General features: G+C 51.3%; 9 protein-coding genes and 1 non-coding gene across 10 annotated transcripts; 5 read left to right on the top strand and 5 right to left on the bottom strand.

The window, feature by feature from the left end:
- COCSADRAFT_81676 (uncharacterized protein) lies at positions 1 to 4976 on the bottom strand (the record flags this gene model as incomplete). The annotated part of the gene is made up of 3 exons (XM_007699137.1): positions 1 to 2669; positions 2724 to 4677; positions 4752 to 4976. 3 exons carry the CDS (start codon positions 4974 to 4976, stop codon positions 1 to 3), a joined length of 4848 nt encoding a protein of 1615 aa, XP_007697327.1.
- Positions 4977 to 5461: 485 nt separating this feature from the next.
- On the top strand, positions 5462 to 7665 carry COCSADRAFT_292970 (uncharacterized protein). The gene is made up of 2 exons (XM_007699136.1): positions 5462 to 5632; positions 5682 to 7665. Exons 1-2 carry the CDS (start codon positions 5575 to 5577, stop codon positions 7505 to 7507), a joined length of 1884 nt encoding a protein of 627 aa, XP_007697326.1. The 5' UTR covers positions 5462 to 5574; the 3' UTR covers positions 7508 to 7665.
- Positions 7666 to 7822: 157 nt separating this feature from the next.
- On the bottom strand, positions 7823 to 8953 carry COCSADRAFT_24099 (uncharacterized protein; the record flags this gene model as incomplete). Its single annotated transcript, XM_007698265.1, has 1 exon — positions 7823 to 8953. The coding sequence occupies one exon, from the start codon at positions 8951 to 8953 to the stop codon at positions 7823 to 7825; it is 1131 nt and encodes a 376-aa protein (XP_007696455.1).
- Positions 8954 to 9264: 311 nt separating this feature from the next.
- On the top strand, positions 9265 to 10814 carry COCSADRAFT_34545 (uncharacterized protein). The gene has a single exon (XM_007698450.1). The coding sequence runs from the start codon at positions 9460 to 9462 to the stop codon at positions 10690 to 10692; it is 1233 nt and encodes a 410-aa protein (XP_007696640.1). The 5' UTR covers positions 9265 to 9459; the 3' UTR covers positions 10693 to 10814.
- Positions 10815 to 10963: 149 nt separating this feature from the next.
- On the top strand, positions 10964 to 11052 carry COCSADRAFT_t20. The gene has a single exon. It is a non-coding gene; the product is annotated as a tRNA-Cys (tRNA).
- Positions 11053 to 11262: 210 nt separating this feature from the next.
- Positions 11263 to 17276, bottom strand: COCSADRAFT_34544 (uncharacterized protein). The gene is made up of 3 exons (XM_007698449.1): positions 16888 to 17276; positions 12451 to 16811; positions 11263 to 12399 (listed from the first exon to the last, which is right to left on the bottom strand). Exons 1-3 carry the CDS (start codon positions 16950 to 16952, stop codon positions 11609 to 11611), a joined length of 5217 nt encoding a protein of 1738 aa, XP_007696639.1. The 5' UTR covers positions 16953 to 17276; the 3' UTR covers positions 11263 to 11608.
- Positions 17277 to 19336: 2060 nt separating this feature from the next.
- Positions 19337 to 20836, top strand: COCSADRAFT_352760 (uncharacterized protein; the record flags this gene model as incomplete). Its single annotated transcript, XM_007699135.1, has 1 exon — positions 19337 to 20836. One exon carries the CDS (start codon positions 19337 to 19339, stop codon positions 20777 to 20779), a length of 1443 nt encoding a protein of 480 aa, XP_007697325.1. The 3' UTR covers positions 20780 to 20836.
- Positions 20837 to 20897: 61 nt separating this feature from the next.
- Positions 20898 to 22158, bottom strand: COCSADRAFT_34542 (uncharacterized protein). The gene is made up of 8 exons (XM_007698448.1): positions 22075 to 22158; positions 21996 to 22016; positions 21908 to 21914; positions 21755 to 21835; positions 21640 to 21682; positions 21565 to 21585; positions 21363 to 21500; positions 20898 to 21285 (listed from the first exon to the last, which is right to left on the bottom strand). Exons 1-8 carry the CDS (start codon positions 22123 to 22125, stop codon positions 21234 to 21236), a joined length of 414 nt encoding a protein of 137 aa, XP_007696638.1. The 5' UTR covers positions 22126 to 22158; the 3' UTR covers positions 20898 to 21233.
- A 146-nt stretch (positions 22159 to 22304) lies between these two features.
- COCSADRAFT_34541 (uncharacterized protein) lies at positions 22305 to 24455 on the top strand. The gene is made up of 2 exons (XM_007698447.1): positions 22305 to 22604; positions 22922 to 24455. The coding sequence occupies exons 1-2, from the start codon at positions 22344 to 22346 to the stop codon at positions 24299 to 24301; spliced, it is 1641 nt and encodes a 546-aa protein (XP_007696637.1). The 5' UTR covers positions 22305 to 22343; the 3' UTR covers positions 24302 to 24455.
- On the bottom strand, positions 24449 to 26742 carry COCSADRAFT_111846 (glycosyltransferase family 22 protein). Its single transcript, XM_007699134.1, has 4 exons — positions 26348 to 26742; positions 25898 to 26277; positions 25714 to 25841; positions 24449 to 25664 (listed from the first exon to the last, which is right to left on the bottom strand). The coding sequence occupies exons 1-4, from the start codon at positions 26454 to 26456 to the stop codon at positions 24731 to 24733; spliced, it is 1551 nt and encodes a 516-aa protein (XP_007697324.1). The 5' UTR covers positions 26457 to 26742; the 3' UTR covers positions 24449 to 24730.
- Positions 26743 to 27400: the final 658 nt, after the last annotated feature.

Here is a 27400-nt window from a genome sequence, read left to right as displayed (position 1 = left end):
TTAACTTTCCAAATCATATAACAAACATCCGCCAGTGCGAAAATTATACACAAACGCTTTACTTACTGCATCTTCTCCATCTCCGTTCGCTTTGCCTTCTAACCACTTGGCCCTATACCCTAACAATAGATCATGTAATTCCTGGAGATATTTTCGTTCTGCCAGCGGCATTCTCTGAATGAAGTAGCGCCAAGAATCCGGATCGCTGAGCCGCGTTTCCTTGATGAGATTCATGGCCTCTTCCTTTGATTCAATGGCTGCAATGGGCGCTGATTGGAATTCAGAAAGGAGTTCTGTGGAGCGGGACTGCGCAGCTTCGACAATGGACCACTTATTCGACTTCTTTGAACGGTGTTGGGCGATGAGAACGTCGACGTTGGCCTTCGTAGTGTTGGACTTGTTGTTGGGAGCTGGTGCTGGAACTTTGATTTGACGAGCTGCTGTGCCTTCGCGTTCTTCTCGGTCTCGGAGTTCGTTGCGCAGGTAGTTGAGGAGATTGGAACTGTGCATGTCTGTATCTTCCTTTTTGGCAATGGATTTCACCTTGAGCTCCGGTTTATCTGGCGTGACGCCGTGCTTGATCACAATAATCCAGCTGTGTCTGTCGTCCCGATAGTGGCGGAGTATATCCTCGATAGAATGCGCATCGATGGCGAGCTCGGCCGTATAGCCGTGAGATATGAGCTCTGATACCATTTTGATTCCAGTAGTTCGAAGGATGCTTGGATCAAAACTGGCGACCAGGCAATCGCAGCGGCGAGGCATCCATGAGAGAGACGGAGTATCGTCATCGGCCTGCTTTTTCAAAAACATTGACTTTTCTGGCTTCTTGATGTATCGAGCCATAGAGTTGACCAATCTGTCCCATCCTAGGTTTACGCCGACTGCGTGATATGCAGGTAGCGGGTGCGCGTGACTAGAACCAGTGGGCCGATATTCTTCAATCAACTTGTCATATCTTCCGCCTGCAGCAAGCACTTCTCGCTGTTTGGTATCGAATAGGCACTGGAATAGTATGCCTCCAGCATAAAACCTCTCATTGAAGCTACTGAGGACATTGATGTAGACCTTCCGCTTCACATTCCAGTGCTTCATGTAATTGATTACTGAGGAAAGATGTCGGAATATCGAATGTGTTCGTTCGAGGTATTTTGTTCCCTCGAAAAGTCGCTGCAATTTCGCAAAGGCTTTTTCTGGTGTGTCGCGCCAATCAAATCTTGCCAGGTCGTCCAGCGACGTTGATGCAATACCGATGTCGGAAGAACGCAACTCATTACGGATAGAGTGCCAGTTGTTCTTCAATATGTTAAGCTTGCTGAGAACTGCCTTGACTGCCGTACGCTTGGGAGCAGGAATTCTGCAGAACTCCATGACAATTTCCAGGAGATCAGCATGATTAAGGTGAAAACACATTTGTGTCGATCGGAACGAAGGAAACTCGTCGATGATTTCATCGACAACCTTCAGAACCTCTGATTCCTTGAGAGCAAGATCAATCGCATCATATGAGACAATGTCAAAGTCTGCCTCACCGTTACTACGCGGAGCACTTCCAGTGTAGTTTTCACGGTAAACCTGACCGATTGTAAATGTCTTCTCCAGGAATCCACCTCCTCGACCGATGCTACGAGCATACGGTAATGTGAGATCGTAAGGAAGCTGAACAAGGGTCCCAGAAGGATCGAAGAGCTTCACGACACTGCTGTTCGCATAGTGATCAGACCATGGCAATAGAACTTGGCGCTGGATCTCCACCGCGCCATGGCCCCGGAAGATCATAGCTAATCTGTCCTTGACGAGATTCTGTAGAAGCACCTCATTCGCCTTAATTGTCTGATTAGCTGTGCCGAGGTCCCAGGCATAATCTCTTGCTTGTGTGTCAGGCTTGTGCGAGAAGAGGGCAGCCATCATCTTTGCATAGTGAGGCGAGTTGCGATCGGAAAGAGCCTTGATGGCTTCCTTAACAGCCTCATCTTCCATCTGAGCAGGTACTTTACCACTCCTCAAGAGCTCAGTACAGCTGGGTCTTTCTGACGGTCGGTGGCTGATAAGGGACTTGATGATGCTTCCTTGGAGCGCTTTCTCAGGAGCGTCGAACTCTGGGGGAAGTTCATGTTTTCGCTCGCGTAATGACCGAATGACCTTGTCCCTCTCCATAGCCGTCCTCAGAGGAAAGCACATCTCAAAGAAGATGATGCCCATGGAGTACATGTCCACCTTGTTGTTGTAGTCTCCAGTGACACTAGAGCTTAGCTCTGGGGCTACATAAAGCGCTGTGCCCACACTTCGTGTCATGTCACCGCCATTATGGCTATCGCCGGAGGATTTTGCGTCCGGCCTCTGGTATTGTCCGCTGGTGGCCAGTCCAAAATCGCCGATTTTGGGGATTTTAGCCAGGTCAATAAAGACATTGTCCGGTTTGAGATCTCTATGGATGATGCCATGTCCGTGTATGTGAGCGAGGCCTTCGAGAATCTGCCTAAACAGTCTCCAGTACTCTTCTGGGTCGTCGTATAATCCTCCACGAATGAGATCACGAAGCGTCCGCTTCTCACAGAATTCCATCTGGATGTACAGAATTGATCTTGATTTTGAAAGGTTGGAGTCGGATAGTGTGCGTCTCTTGATTCCCGGTGGACTGTGGCCGATGCTAGCGGAACCCTCGTCCTCTGTGGTGAGTTAGTACAGTACTGGGGAGAAAGTGCTAGAAATCTTTTACTGACCTGAGTCTGATCCGAAGATGACAGCACCGACATCTTCATCCGACTCTGCATCAGATCCAAATTCAATCTTGGGATACCCGCTAGAGCTGATGAAATCTAACCCGCCGCCGCTCTTTCCATGAATCCCGCCGTCAGTTGTAGTTGTAGTTGTAGTCGGGGAAACCTCTGAACCCCAATCAGAATCGTCGCCATCTGATGATCCAGAGTAGTCGTCATCGTAGTCCGCTTCGGCTTCAGGCCATGCTGTGTAATAACGCACTACGCAACTGTGATTAAGCCGAGATAGAAGCATGACCTCGGAGAGAACCTCGCTTAATGCAGCAGCAGACTTTTGCTTGATCTTCTTGATGGCGTAAGTGCGGCCATCAACCTTGTTGCGTGCCTTCACAACCTCGCCATATCCACCTTTCCCGAGCCGACCTTGCTCGACCCAGTCATTCGAATATCGCGAGTATGTTGGAACCATGCCGGAGGAAGATTCACGCCGTAACCTGTATCGACCCAGTGAGGTTGAAGAATTTCTAGATCGTACTGGAGTGCGTGGTCGGTCATAGACATCGACGTCGTCGCGAAGAAACTCAGAGGGGATGAGGTCAAAAGCAGAGTGTCGCTTCTTGGGATCCGGCTTGAAGAATTTGCGTAGTATCTCCTGCAATGACTCGGAACAACCAAGGATATCGGACAGGTCCTTTGGAGAATTGTATTTCTCTGGCACGTCGAGGCCAAATAGCATCTGGAGGAACACAACTCCCATGTCCCATACATCTGTCTTGCGAGTGTGCTGCAAATCCTGGGACAACTCGGGAGCTATCCAGTAGAATGTCCGTGGGGGCTTTGTCGTCCGTCTGTCCTTGGAGAAGCTTTGTAAACGATACAAAGAGTCTTGAAAGCTGGCATCTGTCAGGTGTACGCTCATCCCCCCACCTGAAGACCTCTTGAGGAGGATGTTGTTGGGGTGAAGGCGTTTGTGCACTACGCCGTTTCGATGGTAAAAGTCCAGTGCTTCCAATATCTCGATAGTCCAGGAACGAACTCTTGCGACTTGGAGCGGCCCATCATCAGCGAGTCTCTCGCCCAGAGAACCTCTGTCGGCGTGTTCCATCAGGATGCTGATTTCCCACCCACCGTCTGGCATGTTCTCCACCTTAAAGTCCAGCACTGTCATTATGGCAGATTGTCGCAACCGCTTGATCTCCTCCATCTCGTCTTCAAATGCCATAATAGCCTTCTTCAGCCCAGGGTCAGCAGCAGCGTTTCCACCACCGACTCTAGCACGCTTCAATACTAGCGTGAGTGCGACGGGCGTACCCATGGGCTTGACCAATAGTTGTTCGGTAAGGGGCCCAGAACGGAAAGGGAGCGGATTCTCAACTGCGGTGCACTGAATCGTAGTATCCTCGTGCTGGATGGAAGTGGTTCTGTCAAACGAAATGTAGTTGACGCCGTCTCCATTGGGAAAGTCTGGTGGTGGGGTCATAACTGAGGCGCGGTTCTTCTTGCGCTTCGCCATCAGATCCTTCCTTCGCATTTCATCACCAACCATTTGCTGCAGAAGCCGTTCCTCCTGCGCTTTCTCCTCGTCCCTCTTCCTCTGTTGCTCAGCCTCATGCTGTCGCAACTGCTCGGCTGCAGCCGCTTCTTGCATGGCTCGTTCAGCATCCAGATTTTCGTAAGCTCCATCGGTTTGGCGGACTGTAATCTCATCCTCAAGTATCTCTTGGATGGCGGTCGCTATGTCGTACATCATGACTTCTCCGACCAGCTCCTGGGGCCGGCGTTTCAGTAGGCCATAGAGCTTATCCCAAGTGGATTTTCGCAAGCTGCTGCAATCTTCCAAAGTCAATTCGGGTAGCGATCTAGGGTAAGTAGCTGTAATCTTTGCACAGAGTGTAACGAATATGTTTTCATCTGAAATGGATGTGAGTTTCACGCGCAATACGCGATCAGTAGTTTTCTGTCTTGAAGTTAGAGGATGAACCGACAAGGGGCCGAGTGGCATGGTCCTTAAATGGGGGGTTGGGTACGTACACTCCATGCACCCTTGGCTTCTGATTCTTCATAGTCGTCCATAAAAACAGCCTTTAGGACTTCGCGCTCATCCTCCTGAGCCTTTTCATAGGTCTCGGAGGGCTGCAAGGTGAGCGGACGTGGCATGTCCCCAACGGGACCCGCCGACCGCGTGTCATCGGTGAACTGGGGTGTGGATGCATGGTGTGCTTGTTTCTTGTTCTTCGGTGTTTGAGGCGGTGCCATAGTGGGCTACTGGTGGATGATTGAATGGGCCGTCATACATGTGGTATTGACGGATACGGACAGACTAGCAGCCATGGCTGCTGCCCTTCACATTGCAGACATTTCGAGTGGTTAATATGGCAGCGAAAGGGGATGGGGTATGACGGAATGTAGAAAGTTTGCGGCCAGCGCATGCGCAGGTATGAAGTAGCGGTCGGTGGGGGCGATATGTTGGCGAGCCCCGCCATCCTGGGACCGTTCCGCGTCATCCCTGCAGGCACACCTTCAGCCGCCAGACGCGACTTCCCCGTGCCTCGACCACTGCAGGAGCCCCAACCAACAGCATCGCAACTTGGATTTTCACAAGAATGAGTCTCGAGGTGGTCGCATAGGGTCTCCGAATGTGTTGATACCTGTTCCCTTCAGGTGCGACTTGTATTGCGTTGGGCATCCTGAATGGTAGCCCCCAAAGCTCTTGTTTTCAGCGAGTAAACAAGCCGCCAAACAAACCCCATCCTTGTTTGCAGCCAGGACCACCACCCTCACCATCACCACTACTGCTCCTCACCTTCTCCTCCATACCCTAGCCCCGACACCGCACTCAAACAGTCACGTCACCATGTTTTCGTGGATTACTGGTCCACGTATTACTAACGTGATAGAGGACCTGCAGCCTGGTTCGTCACATTGTCGTGCGCGCCAGCCGAGATCTGCTAACAATAAAAGAAAACAACTACGAGTCCACCTTCATTGAGCCACCAGAGACACCAGCCCATCAATTTGCTGTCAAGGCCTTCAAGCACGCCATATTCGGGACCCCCGCACCCGAGGACGCCGACGATGTATCAAAGAAAATAGAAAGAAAGGCAAAGATAGACGCAGCAAACGCCAAAGCATTCGTGCTTTCAGCGCCTAAGGAGAACGGCCCGCCCATATCGCCATCGAAACAGCCGGGCGGCATCCTTATGACACCAGGCACCGCCAGCAAGGGGCGCAAGCAAGTGTCATTTGGCTCGCAAGTGGTGGACAACGAGGGCAAGCGCGGCAACATTGGCAGGAGCGGAATACCCAACGACTGCCCAGGCAAGTTTCCGAGCCCTTGGACTCCTGGTACGCAGTTGAAGCTCGACCCTGACAGCGAAACGCGGCCGCGCACTCGCCTCACCGAAGCCCTACTGGACGCACGCACAACCACCCAGCCAAAATCGGGCCAAAAGCCCAAAGCGCGAGACGACAGCGATATCACAATCGATCTAGGAGCCCCGCGCTCGGAGTCGGGAAAATACTGGAAGGAGCAGTACGAGAGCTATGCGGACAAGAGCGAGAAGGAGATGAAGAAGGTCATTGCCAAGCAGCAACTTGCAAAAAAGTTCGCCATGAAGAAAGATGGTGAAGTAACCGAACTAGTGGCCAAACTGGAACAGGAGCGCAAGCGGTACAAACAGCGTGAGATGGAACTGGAGCAGCAGAACAAGGACCTCCAGGAGCGCCTTCGCAAGGCCATGTCGGAAAATATGTCATCAAGCATCGAGATTGCGTCCCTCAAGTCGCGATTGGTGGTCCTGGAAGGCTCGAGCACTGCACCTTCGTCAGGGTTCGCACCGAGCAAGACGCCGTTTGAAATCTACGAAGATGGAGCCAAAGACGTTTCACGACCTCCTTTGCGCGGATTAGACCTGGATAACTCGTTCGCCCCATCCAACAACATGGCATCCTCTACCAAGGAGAACACATCGCCGATGTCTCGTCGTGTCCGCCGCGGTACTATTCCTGATACATTGAATCGATCAATCGTCCCTTCTAGATTCGGTACTGCAGAAGGAGAAACCTCCGCACTAGAAAAGTCGCCCCGCCGTTTTGAAGTTACTCTGGAAAAAGCGCTTACATCCACCCAACAGGAGAAACCACCAAAGTCACCTCTGAAGATTCATAGATCTGAGCCGACGAAAGAGAGCCATACGCCCAAATCGATGGCCGCGATCCAACCATCCAGCCCACTACCGATGCCATCACCGCCCAGCGACGACCTTTGGCTAGATGTGCACAACGACAGCTCAATAGGGCAAATGGACAAGATGGCCATGCCTATTTCTACAGGCCAACCGTACACAAGGCCCGAATGGAATCCCCCACCAAAGAAAAACCGAGTATCGAAATTGGTTTCAAATGACAGGAAACCAGAAGCACTACAATCTCAAGAAAAGGCCGTCGTGTCAGAGAGGAGTGAGCAAACAGCGGAACCCCAAAGGCGAAGAGATGGTGCGACCCAAGAGGCTACCCATATTTCAGAGCTCGAAGCAACGTCATCACAGCCCAAAAAGGAAGCCAAACACAACTACAACACATCAAAAGATGGGGCGTTGAGGAGTACTGACAGCAGTTCTCGCCAACCCCGTACCGATCCCAAAATCGACGATAGCAAGGTTACGACACGTCATGCAGAAGGATCCACAAATGTCAAGAACGACCGAAACCAAGTCCGTGATCGGGATCCGAGGAAGAGGTTAGAGGAGAGGAGGAAACTGAGAAAGCAAGCTGCTACGAAGTGTTGATACATACCTTTAATTGTGGAGTTGGAGTTGGCGACGCACGTCTGATTATGCTTTCGCCTGTCTTTCTGTTGTGTTTTGGCGGCAAGCACTTTGTTAATTGGAGTCACCTTTTACACCAGGGGTATTTTATTTGGAGACTACACGATACCTTTGCATGCTTTTCGCTTAAAAAATCCATCTTACATTCATTCATTCCATGTTCCATGCATACATTGCGATACGCTCGTCTAACATCTAACTGGGTATCATGCCCCAAACGCCTCAGAAAAGAAAATGCCAACAAACACCGTCCTATGCACACTGCAGCAGCAGCATCTACTTCTTCCCCGCCGCAATATCCTCCAACGCCTTAAAAACCGACACAGCACTCTTCTCCACCTGATCCCTCTGAAACGCCGACATCTTCCCCAACACATATTTACTCACAACATTCGGATCCCTACTCTCGGGCCTCCCAATCCCAATCCCCAACCTCCACCACTTCACCCCACCAAGCTGCTGCTGACAACTCTTAATCCCATTATGCCCTTTCGCACTCGCTGCCCCATCCCTAATCGTAACTTTGCCCAACGCAGATTCTAATTCATCATGCACAACCACCAGTCGCCCTTGCAATCCATTGTCCCCAGCCGCCCGGCGTATCTCGCGCAACCACTCGTTGTACGCGCGTTTGACGCCATTGCCACTCACGTTCATGAGACTGGCGGATTGCCAGAAGGTCCAGTCTTCGTAGATGTCGCGGTCGCTGGGGACGCGGCGGAATCCTGTGAGACTGAAGGCGAGGTGTGTGGCTTGCGGCCGCGATACGAGGCCTGAGAGGCCTTTTTGGAAGGGCGTGTAGTTTTTGGCGTGCGAGAGGTACGAGGTTACAATGTGACCGGCGGAATGTGGGGTATTGGCGAAGGAGGGGCCTGGGTTGCCGATTGAGGCGACGAGGAGGGGGTAGGCGGTTTGGGCGGCGGGTTTCGCCATTAGGGATTGTGGGAGGGTTGGGAGATGGTGGGCTTGCTTTGGTGGGTTGTGAGAGTCTTGGTGAGCGGTGGATTCGACGTCGGTGTCAGTGGGAGTGGGTAATGCGGAGTCGTGGCGTTGTTTCTTTTCTTTACGTTTTTCTTTGCGACTTTGAGATAGCGGTTGTGGAGGAGGAAATAGGTGGTCAAGACCGATGCTGGTTGCGTGTGGTATTTGAGTCTGAACAATGTCAAGACTGGAAATAGCGGCAGCGAGGTCAATTGCCTGTTTTCTCTTCTTTTGTTCGTTCTTTTCTCTGCGGATTTGTTTGCGTGTCTTTTGTGCCTCGAATTCGCTGCAAGTATCGCTGTCGTTATCGCCGTCTTCCTGCGCTAGAATTTCGGTGTTTTTGGCTTGAGCTTGCAGATCGGTAGCAGGGATTAACGGCATCGCTGTAGGGCTGGCCACGTGCACACGTGTGCACGCGTCTGGCATTTCACCGGAGAGAAGGGAAAATTGCAAGAGAGTGGTAAATACTACACTACCACGGCGAGCGAACCCTTTGTACTAAAAAGGTACACTATCAAATGGTCCCTGGTTCGTCATGGCCAGTACTGTGAAGCGCATTGCACACAGCCACATTTTGGAGTCATAGTGAGTTGATTGGTAAGGGCGCAAAGCTGACGGCCTTGCGGCAAACTGCCCTTTTCCCAGCTAAATCTCTAATCTGACATCATTAATGCTTTACGAGCAATACTTTCACAATTTTCATCTGTGAAATAGTGACTTTGGACGAGAATCGGACGGAACAGATCGCGGATCTCTTGGCGCACATCATCGTTCAGGAACAAGGGTCCGGAACGGTCATCTTACGTTACTACACGACCACGAATCGCCACTTGCGTGTGCACGATCCTTCTTCCTGGAGTTACCACCTGAGAGAGTACTTCACAGTAGTTGTACTTCACCAAATCTACGTTCTATACACTTGTAGTTACAATATGTCCGGACGCCAGGCAACGCCACCGCGAGCGACTCGCTCAGCGGGTAAACTTCCACCGAACCCTCCTACTCTAGAGCAGATCAGACGCATGGAAGAGGCTAGGCTGAAGGCAAAGGCTGCTGCGCAACAAGCACAATCATCATCGGCGCCCAAAACAGGCGAGAAGCGCGCATACTCGTCCATTACAGCCTCACAGACTCCATCCACAGTTCGAAATGCTGCCGCCGCATCACCGCAGAAGCGCGATCAGAATGGCTTTATACAACCTCCATCGAACGACTACATTCAGCCCGCGAAGAAATATGCTAGGTCAGACTTTATCGAGTATGACTTTAGTAAGATGACGGATACAAAGGGTGGTTTCTTGAGCACGGCGGACGACCCACATAACAAGGCCATGTGGAAGGGGCAACCGAAGGAGGAGCAGAAGCCCGAAGGAATGACAATAACGGAATGGGAAAGAGAGCGTATAAGGCGAAAGCTACGCGCAAATAGAGCGGGACCCTACGAGCCTGGTATCTCCATCTTGAATACCGTCAATGGCAAAGAAGAAGAAGACGAAGAAGCCGCCTTACTCGAAGCCGCCGAAAACGCCGAAATCGAAAGCGGCACCTTCAAAGGCAAATACGGCGACGGCAAACGCGACATCAAAGGCAAATGCCGCGAATGCTCTAGCCTAGAAATCGACTGGAAATGGCAAGATATCTTCTCCATCTCCGTCTGCAACGCCTGCAAAGAAAAGTTCCCGGACAAATACTCGTTACTCACCAAAACCGAAGCCCGCGACGACTACCTCCTCACCGACCCGGAGCTCAAAGACGAAGACCTCCTCCCCCACCTTGAACGTCCAAACCCCCACAAACAATTCTTCCACCCCATGCAACTCTTCCTCCGCCTCCAAGTAGAAGCCTACGCTTTCAGCCCCGCGAAATGGGGTTCGCCTGAGGCCCTCGACGAAGAATACGCGAAACGCCAAGTCGTCAGTAAAGAGCGCAAGCAGAAGAAGTTTCAGAATAAGCTAGAGGATCTCAAGAAGAGGACGAGGGTTGAGGCGTATAAGCGTGCGAGGTTGGCGGGGGATAGCGACGGAGTGCAGTTTGGACAGAAGATTAAAGGGAGGTATGATCGCCATGAGCATGAGTGGGGGAGGAGTGTTCTAGATCCTGAAACTGGGATGACGAAGAAGAGGTGTGAGGAGTGTGGGATGGAGGTTGAGGAGTTGGAGTTTTGAGGAGAGAAATCCTGTCATGTTGTTGATACCCCAGATATGCGATTGTTGATATAGATGCATGTAAAGTGTAACGTTTTGATAGTGCTGGGTTGGCTTTACCCCACGTTTAGTGCCGAATCCACTTATTCTTAATATGTCACGTTTATAGTATACGAGGTATGTATCCGGTTCTCAACCCACATCCTCACTTGACATATTTCTATTCTATTAGCTCAAAACTAGGAAATAGTTAGCTATATTATTTATAATTATCCAATTAGTCATCAACAACGGGCCGGTAACTCAGTGGTAGAGTGTAGGACTGCAGTTCTCCCAAAAACCGTCTTCCCGAAGTCACCGGTTCGACTCCGGTTCGGCCCTTGTTTTTTGTCTTTTTTTTTTGCTCAATCAAATGGCCACTCGCTTGACTTAGTACAAGACAGCGTCGGACAAAATCAAGGCGTTTTGGTTGGGCATTTGTTTATTACTGCGGTTCTCTCTAGCAACAGCACGGCCCATGAAGCACCAGTCTTCTGCTGGTGCATCTGCATATCAAGACTTCACAAACAAACTAGCTGGGAACAAGAATCATGATAACATAGCTCGCATGACGACTCGACTATGCGAACGATATATTTTATTTGCATTGAGCTTCTCTACGTACAAGACTTGATAGCGCTTGTAACATTTCCCCGAAACAATCCTGTATTCCGACAGGAAGGAGGAGGGAACAGAAACCACCACCCTTTCACGCCCACCATATTGACACAAATTTGGAAAAGTAGAAGAAAAACAGTAAAAAAAACCGCAAAGAGCCACCCAGTTACTTGCTTTGGTCACCGTTCCCTTTTAAGTTGACTCCCACACTTGCGAATAGAAAAAAAAGAACACAACGACACACCGACTTTTTCTTTGCTTACCTTTTTAGAAAGAGGGTTTACTGAGTAACAGCAGTTTGATACTTGGCTTCGTATGCCGTCTTGGCTGTGCCTGTCAGCGACTCAAGTTCGCCGCTGGTTTCGCACATGGAGCGGAAAGAGCCGCCATTTTTGCGGACGAGATCGTATGGGTGGCCGTATTCGAGGATCTCGCCTCGATCGAGAACAAGAACTTTGTCGTAGTCAATGATGGTCTGAAGACGATGCGCGATTGTGATGGTCGTGTTTTTGATCTGGCGGATAGTCTCTTGGATCTTGGCGTCGGTGGCGTAGTCGATGGAGGCTGTGGCTTCGTCCATGAGCAGGACCTTGGGGGCCTTGAGGAGCGCTCGCGCAAGACACAAGAGTTGGCGTTGACCTTGGGAGAGGTTGGAACCAGACTCTGAGACAGGAGAGTTGAGGTTCCTGAATGGGTTCTTGTTGTCGGCCTCCATAGCAGCTTGTGCTGCTACATCCTTTTGATCAGCAGCGTGTCCGTTGGGCATTACCACTACCGTATCCTCCTGAGTCTCGCCTCGGTCCCAGTCGCGGTTCGCCAGGATGGAACCAGGGTTGGTGGTGGCAGCACTGTAGCTTGCATTCACATCCGCAGTGACAGCGCCAGTTGTGGGGACTGGGATCTGAATAGCACTAGGGCGGGTAGGTTCTACAGGCGTTGAAGTGCCGGATGTAGGTTGTGAAAGTGAAGATATAAGATTGACTTCGTGCAGGGCTGTATAAATCTCCTCATCGGTAAAAATTGAGAAAGGATCGAGATTGCTTCGAATCGTGCCGGTGAACAATGTTGGGTCTGGATAGTGTTAGAAGACGCAATATTCAAAAAAGACAAGAGACAGCTTACCTTGTGGTACCATGACGACGTTCTCGCGCAAGTCGTGGAGGCCAATCAACCCAATGTCGATATCGTCGATCAAAATCTTACCCTGCTCAGCCTCCAACGCTCGGAACAATGCAAGCGCCATAGAACTCTTTCCAGCACCAGTCCTGCCGACAACACCAACCTTCTCTCCAGGTTGGATCTTGAAGGTCAAATTCTTCAACACAAGATCAAAATCATTCCTGTATCGCGTGCTGTAGTTGATAAACTCTACAGACCCCTTGCTTGGCCAGTTAGAAGGCGGTCGGTTGGCTGGGATGACTGAGGGAGCTTCTTGGTCTACATCAAGGTATTCTTTGACACGCTCAACTGAGTTCATATTTTGCTCGTTAGCTGAGTAAAGTCGCACAAACCACAGCACGTTCTCGGTAAAAGTAACAGCGTAGGTAAGTGCCAAACCAGCTGCACCTGCATCGATGCGCCCAACGCTAAGGACGACAAAGGCTCCAGAAAAGAAAGCAACCATAGCGCCAACCACGTCTACTCGGAAAGCAAGCCATCTGTTAGCGGCCCACAGATAGATGAAAGGACGATGCTGAGTGTTGATCTTGTTGAGGTTTTCGCGAATGAAGCGTCGCTCGTCACCATAGGCTCGAATAGTCGTCATGCCTGATAGTGTCTCGCCGAACTGCTGATAAAGGGGGCTTCGGTGCACGGATTCTAATCGCTTCAGGTCGCGCGAGGAATTGATATAGAACCTGCCGATCATGAAATAGAGAATGGAAATGAAGAATGCTGCAACCAAGAATCCAGGCGTAATAACCGAGATAAGAACGACAATGGTAATGATGGAAGCGAAGCAATGAACGACACCGATAGCCACTGGCGCCACTTCTTGATCGATAGCCTCAATGTCCTTTGAAAATCTGTTCATGAGTTGACCGAGGGGAGTCTGATCAAAGAAACGGAACTTTGCATGCGTAACTTTTTGGATAAGGCGCTCGTGCACTCGTCGTGATGCTGCCAGTGAACCACCGAAAAGGAAGCCCTCACGCAGGAACGTGATTAGCATGAAGACAACTCCCAAGATGGCGTAGACGCCAAGGAAATAGAGAGAGTTAACCTCTGGGTCAGAGGCCTCGAATGTGGTCTGCATGGCGTTGTACGAGTACGAGGGCTGCTCCGGCTGACTGAAGAATGGAAAGTTCCAGCTGCAAGTACCACTGTTCATGCATGTTCCGACACCACTCAGCGTTGGAACATGGGTGACAGATGAGCGATGGTGGTTGCCATTTACAGCGTAGCCCTTGTTTGCGTATGCGTTTGCCCAGGTGCGAATCCACAGGTTTGTAGAGACGGAAGAAATCTGCGCTGCAACGAAAGCAATAGTGGCACCAACCCAGTAGTACCACGGGCCCATAGCTCGGAGATACATCATGATGATACTTAGCTTCACGCCGCCCTCAGCTTTCGTCTCTTCTTGGCTGTTGCTGGCTGGTACCTTCTTAGTGTCAGCCTTACCGTTGAGAGTGGTGTTGGCATTGTCAGCCTCGCTGTTTGCCTCTTGGTCACTTGAAGGAGCCTGAGATGGTGGTTTCGATGCACCACGTGAGGCAGGCCGTGATTTAGTGAGATCTTCGGTGAGCTTTCCAGAACTGATGACTTCATCTGCAGTGCCTTGTGCAACTATGCGGCCGTTTTCAAGTACTACTGCGAACTCGGCATGGGGCAGGCAGAGACTGACGTTATGGGTGACAAGAATACAGGTTCGATTTGCCATGAGTCGACCATGGAGGGCATAGTGGAAGATCCATTTGGCAGTATGAGCGTCAACGGCGCTTAAGACATCGTCAAGGAGAACATGGCGGGCTTTGCTGTACATTGCACGAGCGAGTGAGATGCGTTGTTTCTGGCCTCCAGAGAGCGTTACACCCTTTTCGCCAACAATTGTTTCATCACCACCATCAAGAATTTCAAGATCTCGCTTCAAACAGCAGATATCAATGACTTCCTCGTAGCGCTTCTGGTCCCATTCGCTTGCGAACACAATGTTTTCTTTGACGGTGCCATTGACTAGCCAGGCTTGCTGAGCACAATAAGCTACACTTTCCGTGAGGCCAGTCTCAGGATCAGGGGTAAGATCTTCTCGGCTGACTCCTCCAGGCAAATAGACTTCACCCTTTAGCTTTGTCATCTCACCAAGCAGACCCATGAGCAGGGAAGTCTTTCCTGAACCAGTCGGACCGACGACAACATTGAGTTTGCCGGGCTGGAATCTCACGTTGAGATCGATAAGCTTAAATGCATCTGCGGCAGCTTGATCTGCCATGTCTGTGCCGCCCCAGCTGAAAGTGCCATTCTCGAATCCAATTAAAGGCTGGCCATGTTGATCCTTCTTTTGAGTAATAAGCTGCGAATACTTGTCTGTCTCCGGTTCCATCAGATACTCCTCAATACGGTCAACCGATACTTTGGATTCTTGGACGTGTGCAACCATATCTGCAAGTTGATCAAGAGGAATCCTGAGAATCTGGAACAGTGAGAGAGCGGTGAAAGCAACTGATGGAATCAGGGCTTTGTGTTCAACGTTGGTATAGACCAAGAAGGACAAGAATGTAATCAAAACTGGGGAGCCCGACCATATCGTAGCGGCCACAGCCCAGAGTATGTAGCGACGGCGCAGGTGCTTCAGCTCGATGTATCGTTTCTCGTTGACCAGTCCGATAAAGCGCTGCTCCCAGGCGAAGAATTTGATGATTCGAATATTGGTGAGAACCTCATTGGTGGTGTGGATTCGTGCATCGGTAGCAGCGAGAATGAGCTTCTGGATTTTGGCAAACTGTCCAGCGACATACATGTTGACTGGAAGTAGGAAGATCATCATGCCAATACCAGCGATTGAGCTGTAACCCAAGATGCGGTAGAGCAAAAAGACAGCGACAACGACTTGAACAGGTGTATTTGCCCATAGAAAGTGCAGATAGGCGCATATCTCGCTAACTTTGAAAGCGTCTACAGCCATGAGGTTGATGATGGCACCAGTGGTGACCTGAGCATCGGATCCTGACTTTGATTCGTCTTCGTCCTCGTTGTCGGATGCATCAGACTTGTTCTTCTTCTTCTTGCCGAAATTGAAGATGCGCTTCAATCCCTTGGGCTGCTCATCCTGCTTATCCGACCCTTGTTGCTTCTTCTTTTCCTCGCCCAGCACCTTGTCAGTGGTTGCTCCCGCTCTGCGTTTCAGGGCTTTTGCGTAAATTTCTCCAATAATGACGGCTCGTAACCGAATGCAGATCTTGCGGCCAAGCCAGAGTGCCTGTCCATCGGCCAGCGCCGATAGAGAACCAGAGACGAAAAGTAGGATAACATAGAACCATGCAGCATTCGCTGGAGTCAGGTCTGGCTGCTCAACATACTCGAGGATAACTTTCAAGAGAAGTGTAGGCGCGAAAGTAAGGAAACCCGAGATGGCAGCCCATCCTGCTTGGATAAGCAGACCGCGCTTGAAATGCTTCAGAAGGTGGTAGGCCAAGCTCGAAGTCTTCTTGACCTGGCGGTATTTTGCAATGACGACTGCAGCCTTGTCTTTTGAAGGCAAATTCCACACGTCTGAAAGCTCATATGTCTTTTTGTATCCTGTCCAAACAATGGGGTCGACCCAGCTAAAAGTGGCAAGGGAGAATACGCTAGCGATGGGTTCCCGCGCTGGGGCAATATCTCCTTCGTATTCAAGATGTACGGTTTTGTTGCCCTTTCTGGAGCAGAGGGCAATAAGGAAGAGCAGCGAAACGAGGGTGAAGTCGCCAATCATCAGCTTCTGATGCACAGCGGATCGGGGGTGTATGATTGCCGATCGGAAAAGCAAGATGCTGAAGACCCATTGGCAGCCATAGATGAAGGCGGTGTGGTACCAGAGATGTGGGAAAGAGAAGCGACTGGTGCTGGAAAAGAGCAGGCGAAGCGATGCTAGAACAGCAACATAAGCCCAGACGGCGACACTGGCGATGGCGGCAGTCTTTGCGTGGGTGCCCCAAGCATGGGTTACGAGTATGGCGACATGTAGACCCAGCTGGGCGAGGACTGCGGTTTCCTCAAGGACGACAATAGTGAGTTGTCCGCGGGGCTTGTCGGCGGCGATCGTGGACATGGTCTTGACGGGGCGGAGGGCGAGGTCTTGCTGCCGGTCGAGGTCGTCGTGGGCATCATCGTGATACTCGTCGTCGCCATTGTAGTTGGGGCTTCGCAGAGACCAGGGATTAGTGGCATCGTCGAGGGCGCTATATGTGTGGTAGTATTTGGAGGCTGTCGCAGCCGAGTAGAGCTGCCGCAGCAGGAAGAGGAGCGATATGGCGCAAATAATGAGCGGGAATAATGTCTGGAGATAGCTGTGGCGCGCGTCAGTTTTGGCGCCTTTTGTTCGTGGTGGTGGTGGCGCATGGCCAAACGGCGGGTTTGACGTACTCGCGCTCGAAACAGGTGGAGAAGTCGTCTATCCCCCAGAGCGGGCCTTTACAGTGGGCAAACATGATGTCGGCTGCTGTTGTACGAGGCCTGCGGTGCGCAGCGGCGACAGTGGTGGTGATGGGCGTGTCCAATTGCGCCCAGGCCTCGCGCACTCGCTCTCAACACTCACGCTCGCTCTCGTTATCGGCGAGCGGTGAAGCGCATCGGAGGGCGGCAGCGCGACTCGACGGATATAAGCAGCAGTGGTGTCGAGGTGCTTGCGCGGCAGTAAATAAACAACGGCAGCAGTGTCTCTGGGCGCTGAGATTCACGGTTGGTGCGGTGATTTCAGAGGAAGGGTGTTGCCTGCTCGACTTTACCGCGCCTTTGTTACGATAACTAGTCGCCCCAAAAGCCTTTCCGTATGCGCACTGACGTTGATGAGCGCGAAGGCCGTTTGTGATGTAATCCGGCACTTTGACCGATGATGGCTTGGCGTCAGAGGAGATCCGACGCCTTCTGCGGATATACGCCTGAGCCAATTGGCCACCACCACCACACCGGACGACACTGCCAGAGCCACCGGACCAGACGTGCCACCGCCATTTGACAAGTATAGTGTAGTGTAGATTGTCCCATCTGCCCCATCGCTGTTGTCGTTGCAGGCGTACGCGCAGACGCAGCCTCGGCCACTCACTCCCATGCGCCCTTTTGCATGTGTACGCCCTCGGCCATCCTACGGCCAACTCCGGCCCCCAGCTGTTTGATGCAGCATCGACCTTGTCACCACAACGGCCTTGTCCAACCACCATGATCGACTCCATATAGTCCCTCGTCTCGCCTCGCCAGTTGGCAGACGGTACCTACAGCAGCCAAGCAAACGGTGGTAGCGGCCCACACGCCACGGTGGGACTGCGTGATCGATTACCCCACAACTTAGCCCCATCTGCATCCTATGTATAAGCATCCCATATCACCTGTGACACCGCTTGCAATATCTGCTCTACCAAAACCACGCCTCTTCATCTAGTTGTGTCTGAGTCGAGTGAGACGTGTGTCCCTGGATATCTTGACATTTCTTGCTGTGCTGAACATTAAGTACACCCTCTCATCTTATACCATACACGAACAGAGTCGGACACGTTCGCTCGTCAAACAACGCCAAAAAACAAGTAGAAATAGAGTGAAAAAAAAACTATGCGCCGCATCTTGCTGACAGCAAGACTGTGCTTCAAATAAGGCGACAAACAAAGATTGCGACCAATTGGGGCGTGATGGCACGTGACTGTGTCTTGGGAGTGATGACCTTCAACATCGCAGCATTGGTCACCTCCACCACACTGCTCCCCCACAAGTATGCTTCTGGATGTCACATTCACTTACTTAGCAGTTGAACTGGTGATCTCCGTCAGTCAATGCAGTCTGATTGTCAAAGCTTGTCCTATGACAAGCCTATAACCGCTGCATGGAAGATGGGACAGGTCTCCGGCTTATGGAGCCTTCGGCTCAGCCCATGGCGAGGCTTGGGCCTCTCCTCCGCCCATTCCGGAAAACAAGAATCTCACCAGCTATTCCCAATAGATTGAACTATAAACACAGCGTACTCGCCGTTGCGCAGCTGTTCATCTCCTTCGAATCTCATTGTAACAGCTGCCAGCCATCTCAATGTGGTGAGGCCTAGGCCTGCCTGGCTCGCAGCCTCCGTCAATAATGACCGGTAGTAAGAAAGCCTAAAGTACTGACCCATGCACGGACAGAGAGCCGCCATCTGCCGCGTATGCATGCACCCTGACTTTGCATTCCAAAGCCTCCACAAACCATGTAGCAACTCAGATCATGAGAGCTAGGCTGAACGACGAAAAAAAAAACACTGATCGACCCAGTTCGAGTCTGGACTTGTGGAAGCAAAGACATGATCGTGTTCGCAGTTGGGATTATACTGATATACAGGTAAATTCACTTCGCATGTCATCATCAGGAGGGCCCGCATTCATAGGCATTCCGTGCATCCAAGCGTAGGCTTAATAATTCAAATAAGGAATTGCTAATTCAAAAAAGCCAAATTCGTTTCCAGCCCCTTTGTAACCCTACCGCTCGATTGTAAGGTACTAAATAAATGTGGCAGCTACCGAGTGCCATTTCTACAACACTCAGACAAAGAGCTCCATTGCTCAAGCAGCTTATTTATCCCATGTTTACTGCTCAAGTCCATCATGGAACTTCGGGACGCACTTCATCCGTTTTCATTAGGATAACCGCAAGGATAGTAGCCATCACAGTTACAAGGGCAACGCACTAAAATCTCATCACACTTTAACATTGATCCGTCTCTTTTACGGCACCTCCGGATACTCAGCCCTAACGTGAATAACAATAGGGAATGAAATATAATCTGTCGCACAGGGAGAATCTGCCACATCATCGCAATCACTCATGCTTGCTATTTCTTGATAATCTATACCCCATAATGCAGCCTTCAACAGTGCTTGCAGCGGCACTTGTTGCCTTCTTTGGCCTCTCACCTGCTTTGGCCCTCCCTCCTGACGTTGATACTCGCAACGTCATCAAACGCGATGTAGCAATCATTGGTGGAGGCTCCTCTGGAACCAACGCCGCCATCTTACTCAAGGACGCTGGCAAATCTGTCATTGTTATTGAGGCCAAGACTATTCCAGGCGGTCACACACACACTTATACCGATCCAGCTACTGGTTTGACTACAGACAACGGTGTCAACATATGGCACAATAATACTCTTGTCAACCAATACTTCCGGCGCTTCAATATCCCACTAGCCCCCGGGGTGACTACTGCTGGCTCAAACATGTTTGTCGACTTCAAGTCAGGCGCTATCCTCAACATCACTGTTCAGCAAGGTAGCCAGCAAGCCTTCGGTCAAGCACTTCAGAAGTATGCTACCTTCTTGTCCAAGTACCCTCAGCTCGCTGCTGGCATGTTCTTGCCCAGGCCTGTGCCCGAAGAATTGGCCATGCCCTTTGGTCAACTAGTCCAGCAGCTCGGCATCGAGGCAGCCATCCCACTCTTTACTCGACTCAACACCGGTATTGGTAACCCCATGACCATCCCCGTTGTTGAATTTGCCCGTGTACTTGGCTTGCCCCTGATTCAGCAAATCGGAGGACCGGGCTTCGTGACGACTGCACGCAGGAACAACAGCGAGCTCTACCTCAAGGCCGGGGCTGAGCTCGCCGAAAGCAACAGCATCTGGCTCTCTTCTCGCGTCGTTGCCTCAGAACGCAAGCAGTCCGGCGTCGAACTCGTCGTCCAGACACCCGAGGGCATCAAGTACGTTTGCGCAAAGAAACTTCTGATTTCCATTCCTCCTCGCCTAGAAAACCTCAAGGAATTCAACCCCACGCAAGCCGAGCGCAACGTCTTCAGCAAGTGGCTCAACGCTGGCTACTACAGCCTCATCCTCAAGAACAGCGGCTTGCCAGACCTCGAGGTAGACAACATCAACCCCAATAGTCCCCTCGGTATCCCCGACCTACCCGCTGCCATCTTCGCCGGCCCCAGCGGTATCCCCGGCCACACGACATTCTTCTACCAAATCGAACGCTCAACCGCCGCCTACGCATACACCGACGACCAAATCAAGGCCTTCATCATCGCCGACCTCAAACGCCTCCAGACTGTCAACCGGGCGAATGCAAACTTTACTCAGACTCAGCCCGAGGTCATTGTCACGAATTCCCACGTCCCCTTTTACCTACAGGTCTCTTCCCAGGACATCTTAGATGGCTTCTACGACCGGATGAATGCGCTGCAGGGCCAGTTCAGTACATTTTATACGGGTGCTGCGTGGAGGGGTCAGGATAGCAGTATTCTTTGGGAGTACAACAAGTCGGTTCTCCTTCCCTTGCTGCTTAAGAGCTTGGAAGAAGCGTAGAAACGTCAAGGTGGCCTTTTTTTTTCTTCCCTCGACGTAGACGAATTGGGGGGTTTTACATGGAGAGAACGTTGTATGGTTCTCTTTCTCAAGACCAAGAAATGGTAGCGATAGAATGTATGATTATGTGATGTGGTCTTATTTTCTACCCTCATGAATAATCAATCAATATCACTCCCATCACTTTTTTTCGCAATACCAAGACGTAAATCGCAAAAGAACAATCTCATGTTGGGAATCTTAGTAGTTTTGGGGTCGTGAGCTGATCACTATCCCCCCCGCCTTCAGCCTAATAAAACAAATACGCACGCCACAGTTTTGATCTTATGTAAGATGGATTGCCGACAAGGAAGAAAACAGCCACATATAACTTCCAAGAACTACATACGTGATGAATGAAGAACTAGGGGCTTTGACGATTTTGCATAAGTGAGACTAATGGTGATTTCCCTATCTACGCACGAGGCTTGGCTACGGGGGTCCATGGGGAATACTTGTTCTTGACGCTATTTGCATAAGTCAGCAAAACAAGAGAATCAGGCGCAAAAGATTACAAAAAAATGGACAGAAATGTAGAACGTACGTGCTGTAAGGCTTGTATCCAGATCGACTCCAAGTAAGGGTAGGCCTGTGCTCTTTTGGCTCCCAAACGCGGACCTGACGCTGCAGAAGCGGGTCTACGGCTGGTGACTTGTCGACCATGTATGACATCCAAGCGTGCCTGTTACAACCCCCAAAGTCAGAAGATGCCCCTCTGTAATGACTAATACAGGAAGAAAACGTACCATCCGGGCTCGATCTGAGAACTGTATGATTGCGCGTTAATATGGCTACCGCGTCCTATACAGGCGAAAACTTACGGATCAAACTCCTTATCCTTGTAGTCTACCCAACGTGTTCGCACTGTCTCATGCGATTAGCCACCATTGTTCCTTTCTTACAGGTTCCCCCAGTCGAGATAATGGTAATCCTTACGCGGCAGCTCCTCCTCCAGATTCTCAAAGTACTTGTTGCCATATCTATCCGTGCCAATCAAGGTTCCGGCTTTGGTATCACCTGCAATACATCAGTCCCCCCACGTTCTCTTGTGTCCAATTGCACAGATAGCCGTGTGCGAAAAAGGCGTACCGATATTCTATTACAAGCGAGAAGCGGATCCATCAGTTTGTATTCCGGGGAGGAGGCAATTGAAGGAGGGGGAATTTCATGAGCGTACCGCCATTTGGTGAGCATAATCCTAGGTCATAGTTAGTGATGATGCTACTGCGACAATGAAGCTAGGGTAGAGAGCTTGCCTTAATTCCGATCCGGCGCAGGTTGCGCAGCGTTCTCATGAGCGTCGACATGGCGGCTGTGGTGCGAGCTGGTTGATGGTCGCTGGTTGCCCGCTCGTCGGACGTCGCTGAGGCGTGATTGATGATGCCAAGACTGTCGCTCACGCTATACCTTTTTCTGAGCTAGCGCGATGATGTCCTTCGTTTCCTAAAGTGCATCCGATGTTGATACTTCAAGACTTCAACGTATATCAATTTTTCGACAGTGTGCAGCGAGGGTTTCCGGGACGATGATAAGTCGAGGCCTGTTAAGAATTCAAGCGCCCCGGATTGCGGGAAAAAGGGCATTTTGTCTTCCTGGCAGACTGACCAAGACGACGAGGAGGTATTCGACCTCGACTGCGGGAATGACGTCGCAGGTGCCGCAGAGCCAGGCGGCGATGCTGGCGACGATTACTTCGGATCTGGATAAGATTGCTCCGAGGTTTGAAATGCAGCCCGAGCAAATTCAGATTATTCAGACGCCTGCTGAGTTTTATCAAACGCTGAAGGTAGGTTGATATTTCTTTCTCTTATGTTCACCTTTGCTTGTCAAGCATGTATCAGATGCTCGGTTGTTTTGTAAATATTTGCTTCATTCTCTTTTTTCGTAAATTTCTACAATATCAGAGGAACTGTCTTCTTGGTCATCGGGACTCTTACGAATGTACCTCCTATTTCTTAATGTCAAGGAAATACTCCCAAAGATGAGCTACGTAGTAGCGTCTCACTTCTTCTCGGTTCAGTAGCTTTAGAAGATATGCCATAGGAAATACGTGAGACAGCACAACTCAACACTCACCATTCCAATCCCACTAACCCGCCCCAGGACAAAATCTCGAAAGCCCAACATAGAGTCTACCTCAGCACCCTCTACATTGGCAAAACAGAACACGACCTCATCAGCACCATCCGCGCGGCCCTCGCTAAAAACCCCAATCTCCACGTCTCATTCCTAACAGACGCCTTACGCGGGACCCGAGAAACCCCCAACCCATCCACGGCCTCGCTCCTCGCCCCTCTAATCACAGAATTCGGCGCAGAAAGAGTCCAAATACGCATGTACCACACACCCAACCTCACCGGTGTCCGTAAAAAATACATCCCCAAACGCATCAACGAAGGCTGGGGCCTCCAGCACATGAAACTCTACGGCATCGACGACGAAATCATCATGAGCGGCGCGAACCTCAGCGAAGACTACTTCACCAACCGCCAGGACCGCTACCATCTATTCCGCTCTGCAGAATTAACTTCGTACTTTGCCAAGATCCACGACGGCGTGTCCGCACTGAGTTTCGACATCCAGCCGTCTGACGCGGAGGGCGCAGGAGGATACCAGATGGCCTGGCCATCTTCCAACGCGGGTCCGAATCCCCTCTCGAACCCGTCTTTGTACAGAAAAGCAGCAGAGAAGCATCTATCGCATCTCCTTACACCCGCGAACTCACCCCCTTCTTCCTCGCAACAAAGCTCGGATTCAACAACGACGACAATCCATCCCATCCTCTCCCTCGTCCCACTCCTCCCCTCCTCAAGCGAACTCCCCGCCCTAACCTCGCTTCTCACCACCCTCGCCCACACCCCAAGCACCTGGACCTTCACAGCTGGCTACTTCAACATGACCCCTTCCTTCCGGCGCCTACTCCTCGCCACACGCCCCGCCTCGGGCACAGTGCTAACCGCGCACCCGCACGCAAACGGATTCTACGGCTCTAAAGGTGTAAGCGGTATGTTGCCAGCTGCGTATACGCATTTGGCCAAGATGTTCCTAAGGCAGGTGAAATATCAGGGTTTGAGTGATAGTATTGTGCTGAAGGAGTGGAGGAAGGGGATGGTGGGGGAGGAGGGGGGTTGGACGTATCATGCCAAGGGGATTTGGGTTGCTTTACCCTCCTCCTCCTCCTCCTCTTCTTCTCAGTCGGCGTCGTCGTCGTCGGCTAAGGAGAATGCTGATACCGACCCGTGTCTAACGGTCATCGGGTCCTCGAACTACACGAAGCGCGCGTACGAACTCGATCTCGAGGCCAATGTTATAATTTCTACGACTGACCCGGGGTTGAGGAGGCGGTTGGGCGAGGAAGTGAAGTGGTTGGGGGAGCATGCGAAGAGGGTTGATGAGAGGGAGTTTGAGAAGGAGGAGAGGAAGGTGGGGATGAATGTGAGGTTGGCGATGTGGGCGGTACGGGTACTTGGTGGGGCCTTGTAGGCTCTGGTTGATGGAGAAAAGGGAGAGTTGTATCTAGGTCGTAGATTGATGCTTCGTCTTCTTCTTCTGCGAGAGACGCAGTGTAGGAATATGTATTATTAGTCAAAACCACAATCATCACGCAAGATAAAAGACACGGAAAAGTCGATTCCAGACGTTGGGATTCTCGTCCCTGCCATTGTTCAGTATTATCTGTGAGCTATGTAGCGGGTATCTAGATATGGGACATGAAAACGTGGAGTAAAAAAGAAGAAGCCAAGGTGAAAGTTTACAACTCCCTGTGCTCCCAATAGCTTAGTGTCTACCAGGTATCGTGAAAGTTTATAAATCCCCGACCCCCGTATAACATTGAGTCTACCAGACACCCCTACACTCGCACTGACATCATTTCATATCATGTGACGTGCGAGTAAAAATGACTGTATCTCGCTAAGAGAGGGTCGAGCAGTTACGGGTGGCCTTCCACACTACCAGGCCTCGATCGCCAATAACACGGTTGAGGGTGTTCCAAACGCCGTCGTCGGCGAAATCCATGTCGTCTAGGTTGAGGTGCTGTCGGTAGCTCCACACTTCTTCTAGCCGAACATCATTCTGCTTGGTTGCGTCATGATATGGCTTCAAAAAATAGGCAGACCGTGGTGCCACAAGATACGTAGCACCTTGATCCTCGATCCGCGGAGGTTTTCGAGTCCGACAAGGCGGTAGCGCTTCCTTTACTCTTTCGAGCATCTGCTCACCCGGGCAGCCCATCAAATCCACAGTCTTGAGTTCTTCATTCTTGCCGTTTAATAACCAGGTAGGTGGACTGTAGGTTTTCCACCAAAACGCATGGCTGATAGTTTCGTTGGTCTTGGCAATATTGATCTGTACAGGCACGATGCCGCCTTGATGATATACGCCCATCAATAATCCCAAGGCTACATTGAAGATGACCCACGCCGCTATCCAAGGCTTTTTGAAGGGCGGGTTCGGTACGCGTATCGAGGACAGGACCAAGGGTACTGCGGGCAACAAGAAGCGAGCCTCTTGGTGCGGGAAGATGCTGAGCAGAGCGACACCAGACAGGGCTGATATCAGGTTCATGGTGATGTGCGCTTTGCGCAGGAAGAACAGGAGCGGAATGGCAGGCCCGAGTAGTTGAGGGAGGTTGACCAGCAAGTGCTGATACCGCGGATGTATGCCATGTTGGGCGAGATTCTCGGGCTGGGAGTTGTAGAGAAAGTTGTTGAAGGGCGTAATGACGGGAGTAGTAAATACTTTTGAAAAGGTAAATTCGCCTGGGGTATAAAAGGCCGTGTCAATACAGACGGCAAGGAAGACTGTCGCAAGAGCGAATGCAGCCAAGAAGACTAGCGAAAATGGCCTGCGGATATCAGTATAGTCCGAGTGGCGCGAACGAGGAGTAGACTGACTTGCGTTGGAAGTGCGGTAGCAGTGTTGTAGCAGGCAGAACCAGAAATGCTGGAAAGGTAATGCGATTGAATATGCCGACGACGGCCATGAAGCCCAAGATGGACGAGGCTAGTATGCCGGAGCGTTTCTGCAAGTCTGGTTAGCTGCATATGCTAGGTAGGCGAATGGCTGACGTAGCCATACCTTATCGCCAGTGATTCTCTGGATCAAAACCAGACTCCAGAGCACCAATAATGTTTCGAGGCTGTTTGAAAACGTATGCGTCTGGAAAGTCCATGTCACGTACGAGGATGCGACCAGCACCACGGCGATGCGTCGGGCGCGGGGCGACGCAACCAACTCGTGGATTGCCCAATCCTCCATGACAACGCTCAGCGACAGCATGAGCACGCGCAGTGTCCAGTAGACGACGGACGGCGAAACGTCATTTCCAGAGCCCTCCCATAGCCAGCGCAGGATGTACATGGGCCAGCCGTATGCAAGCCATAGTGGGAAGGTGCTACGAATGGGGTGGTCCGAGGTGAATTCCCATGTTTCGTGGACGGGGTAGGAGAAGACGCGTCCTGGTAATTGTCAGTGTGAGGGGCCACAAGTTTGCGTAGGGCAGGGCAGGGCAGGGCAGGGCAGGCATACCAGCAACAACCTCTGGGCCCTGGAAGTTCTCGTCAGGGTGCAGGTAACTGGGCGACAGGGCAAAGTAGATGCGGACTAGAATGAGGAGAAAGTAGACTCTCCGCCACATGATGACAGCAGTATGGGGAAGCCGGAGTGTGTAATGGCCACGTCGCACAAGGGCATATCTTTTGTGGTGGAGTGATTGTTTGCGCAAAAGTGAGGCCAACGCATGTTTTAGTGCAGGCCTATGTCAACCAAGAAGTTGGATGCGGATAAGGGGGAGCCGACTGTCATAATTGGTGCAAGGCGTGAATGTTGTCAGACATGGGTCTTGGAGTGCAAAGACGGTCCGAGTTCATGGCAGGCTGGAGAGCAGAGTCGAGAGATGAGACTGCTGTCAGGCGGCTTGATCAGATGGGCCAGTGGCAGTCAGGCAGTCAGGCAGCCAGGCAGCCAGCTCGCATCCTCGGCCAGCGCCGTCACGTGGCAGAACATCAATGGTGTACCTGCTCCTGTCATGACCGGGATCCTGGTGTAGATGAATGAACACCTGTTTGTAATACCATGTGTGCATGTATTTCTGCAGAGACACAGTTGGCTTCTCTGTGAACGACTTGAAAATACCACGGTCGACGCGTTCGTCATAGCGGGACGTCGCTCAATGGCAGACATGTTGAACTCATAGTACATAACTACATATGCGCAATACATACGTATCTACATAGTACAGGACACGGTTAGCCAGGCATCCTTTGTTTCGGTTGCGCCATTCGACTCCAAAAATCGGCCTTCTGGCTACTTCTACCGGCCCCAGTACGGCCCCAGTATCTGCTCTCGTCGTCGCGCGGAGAGGGAGGGGAGACCCCTCATCCACAGGGCTCCGCTGGCTCCAGCGCCGCAGCACCGTGCAGCCTGCGAGCATCCGCAAACAAGGCGCAAACCGAAGCCGTTTCGAGCAGCCATGCACAGAGACAAAGGCCCAAGTCCGTGTCAATCAAAGGCGCATCCCGTGTGAATAGTAGTGGTAGCGAAGTTGACAATGCTCCCTTCACGCGCTATGTGTCGGTGGCA

This window comes from Bipolaris sorokiniana (assembly GCF_000338995.1).
Source record: "Bipolaris sorokiniana ND90Pr unplaced genomic scaffold COCSAscaffold_3, whole genome shotgun sequence".
Lineage (NCBI taxonomy): Eukaryota > Fungi > Ascomycota > Dothideomycetes > Pleosporales > Pleosporaceae > Bipolaris > Bipolaris sorokiniana.
Note: the sequence above shows the minus strand (reverse complement) of the source record. Positions and strands in the feature narration are given on the sequence as shown.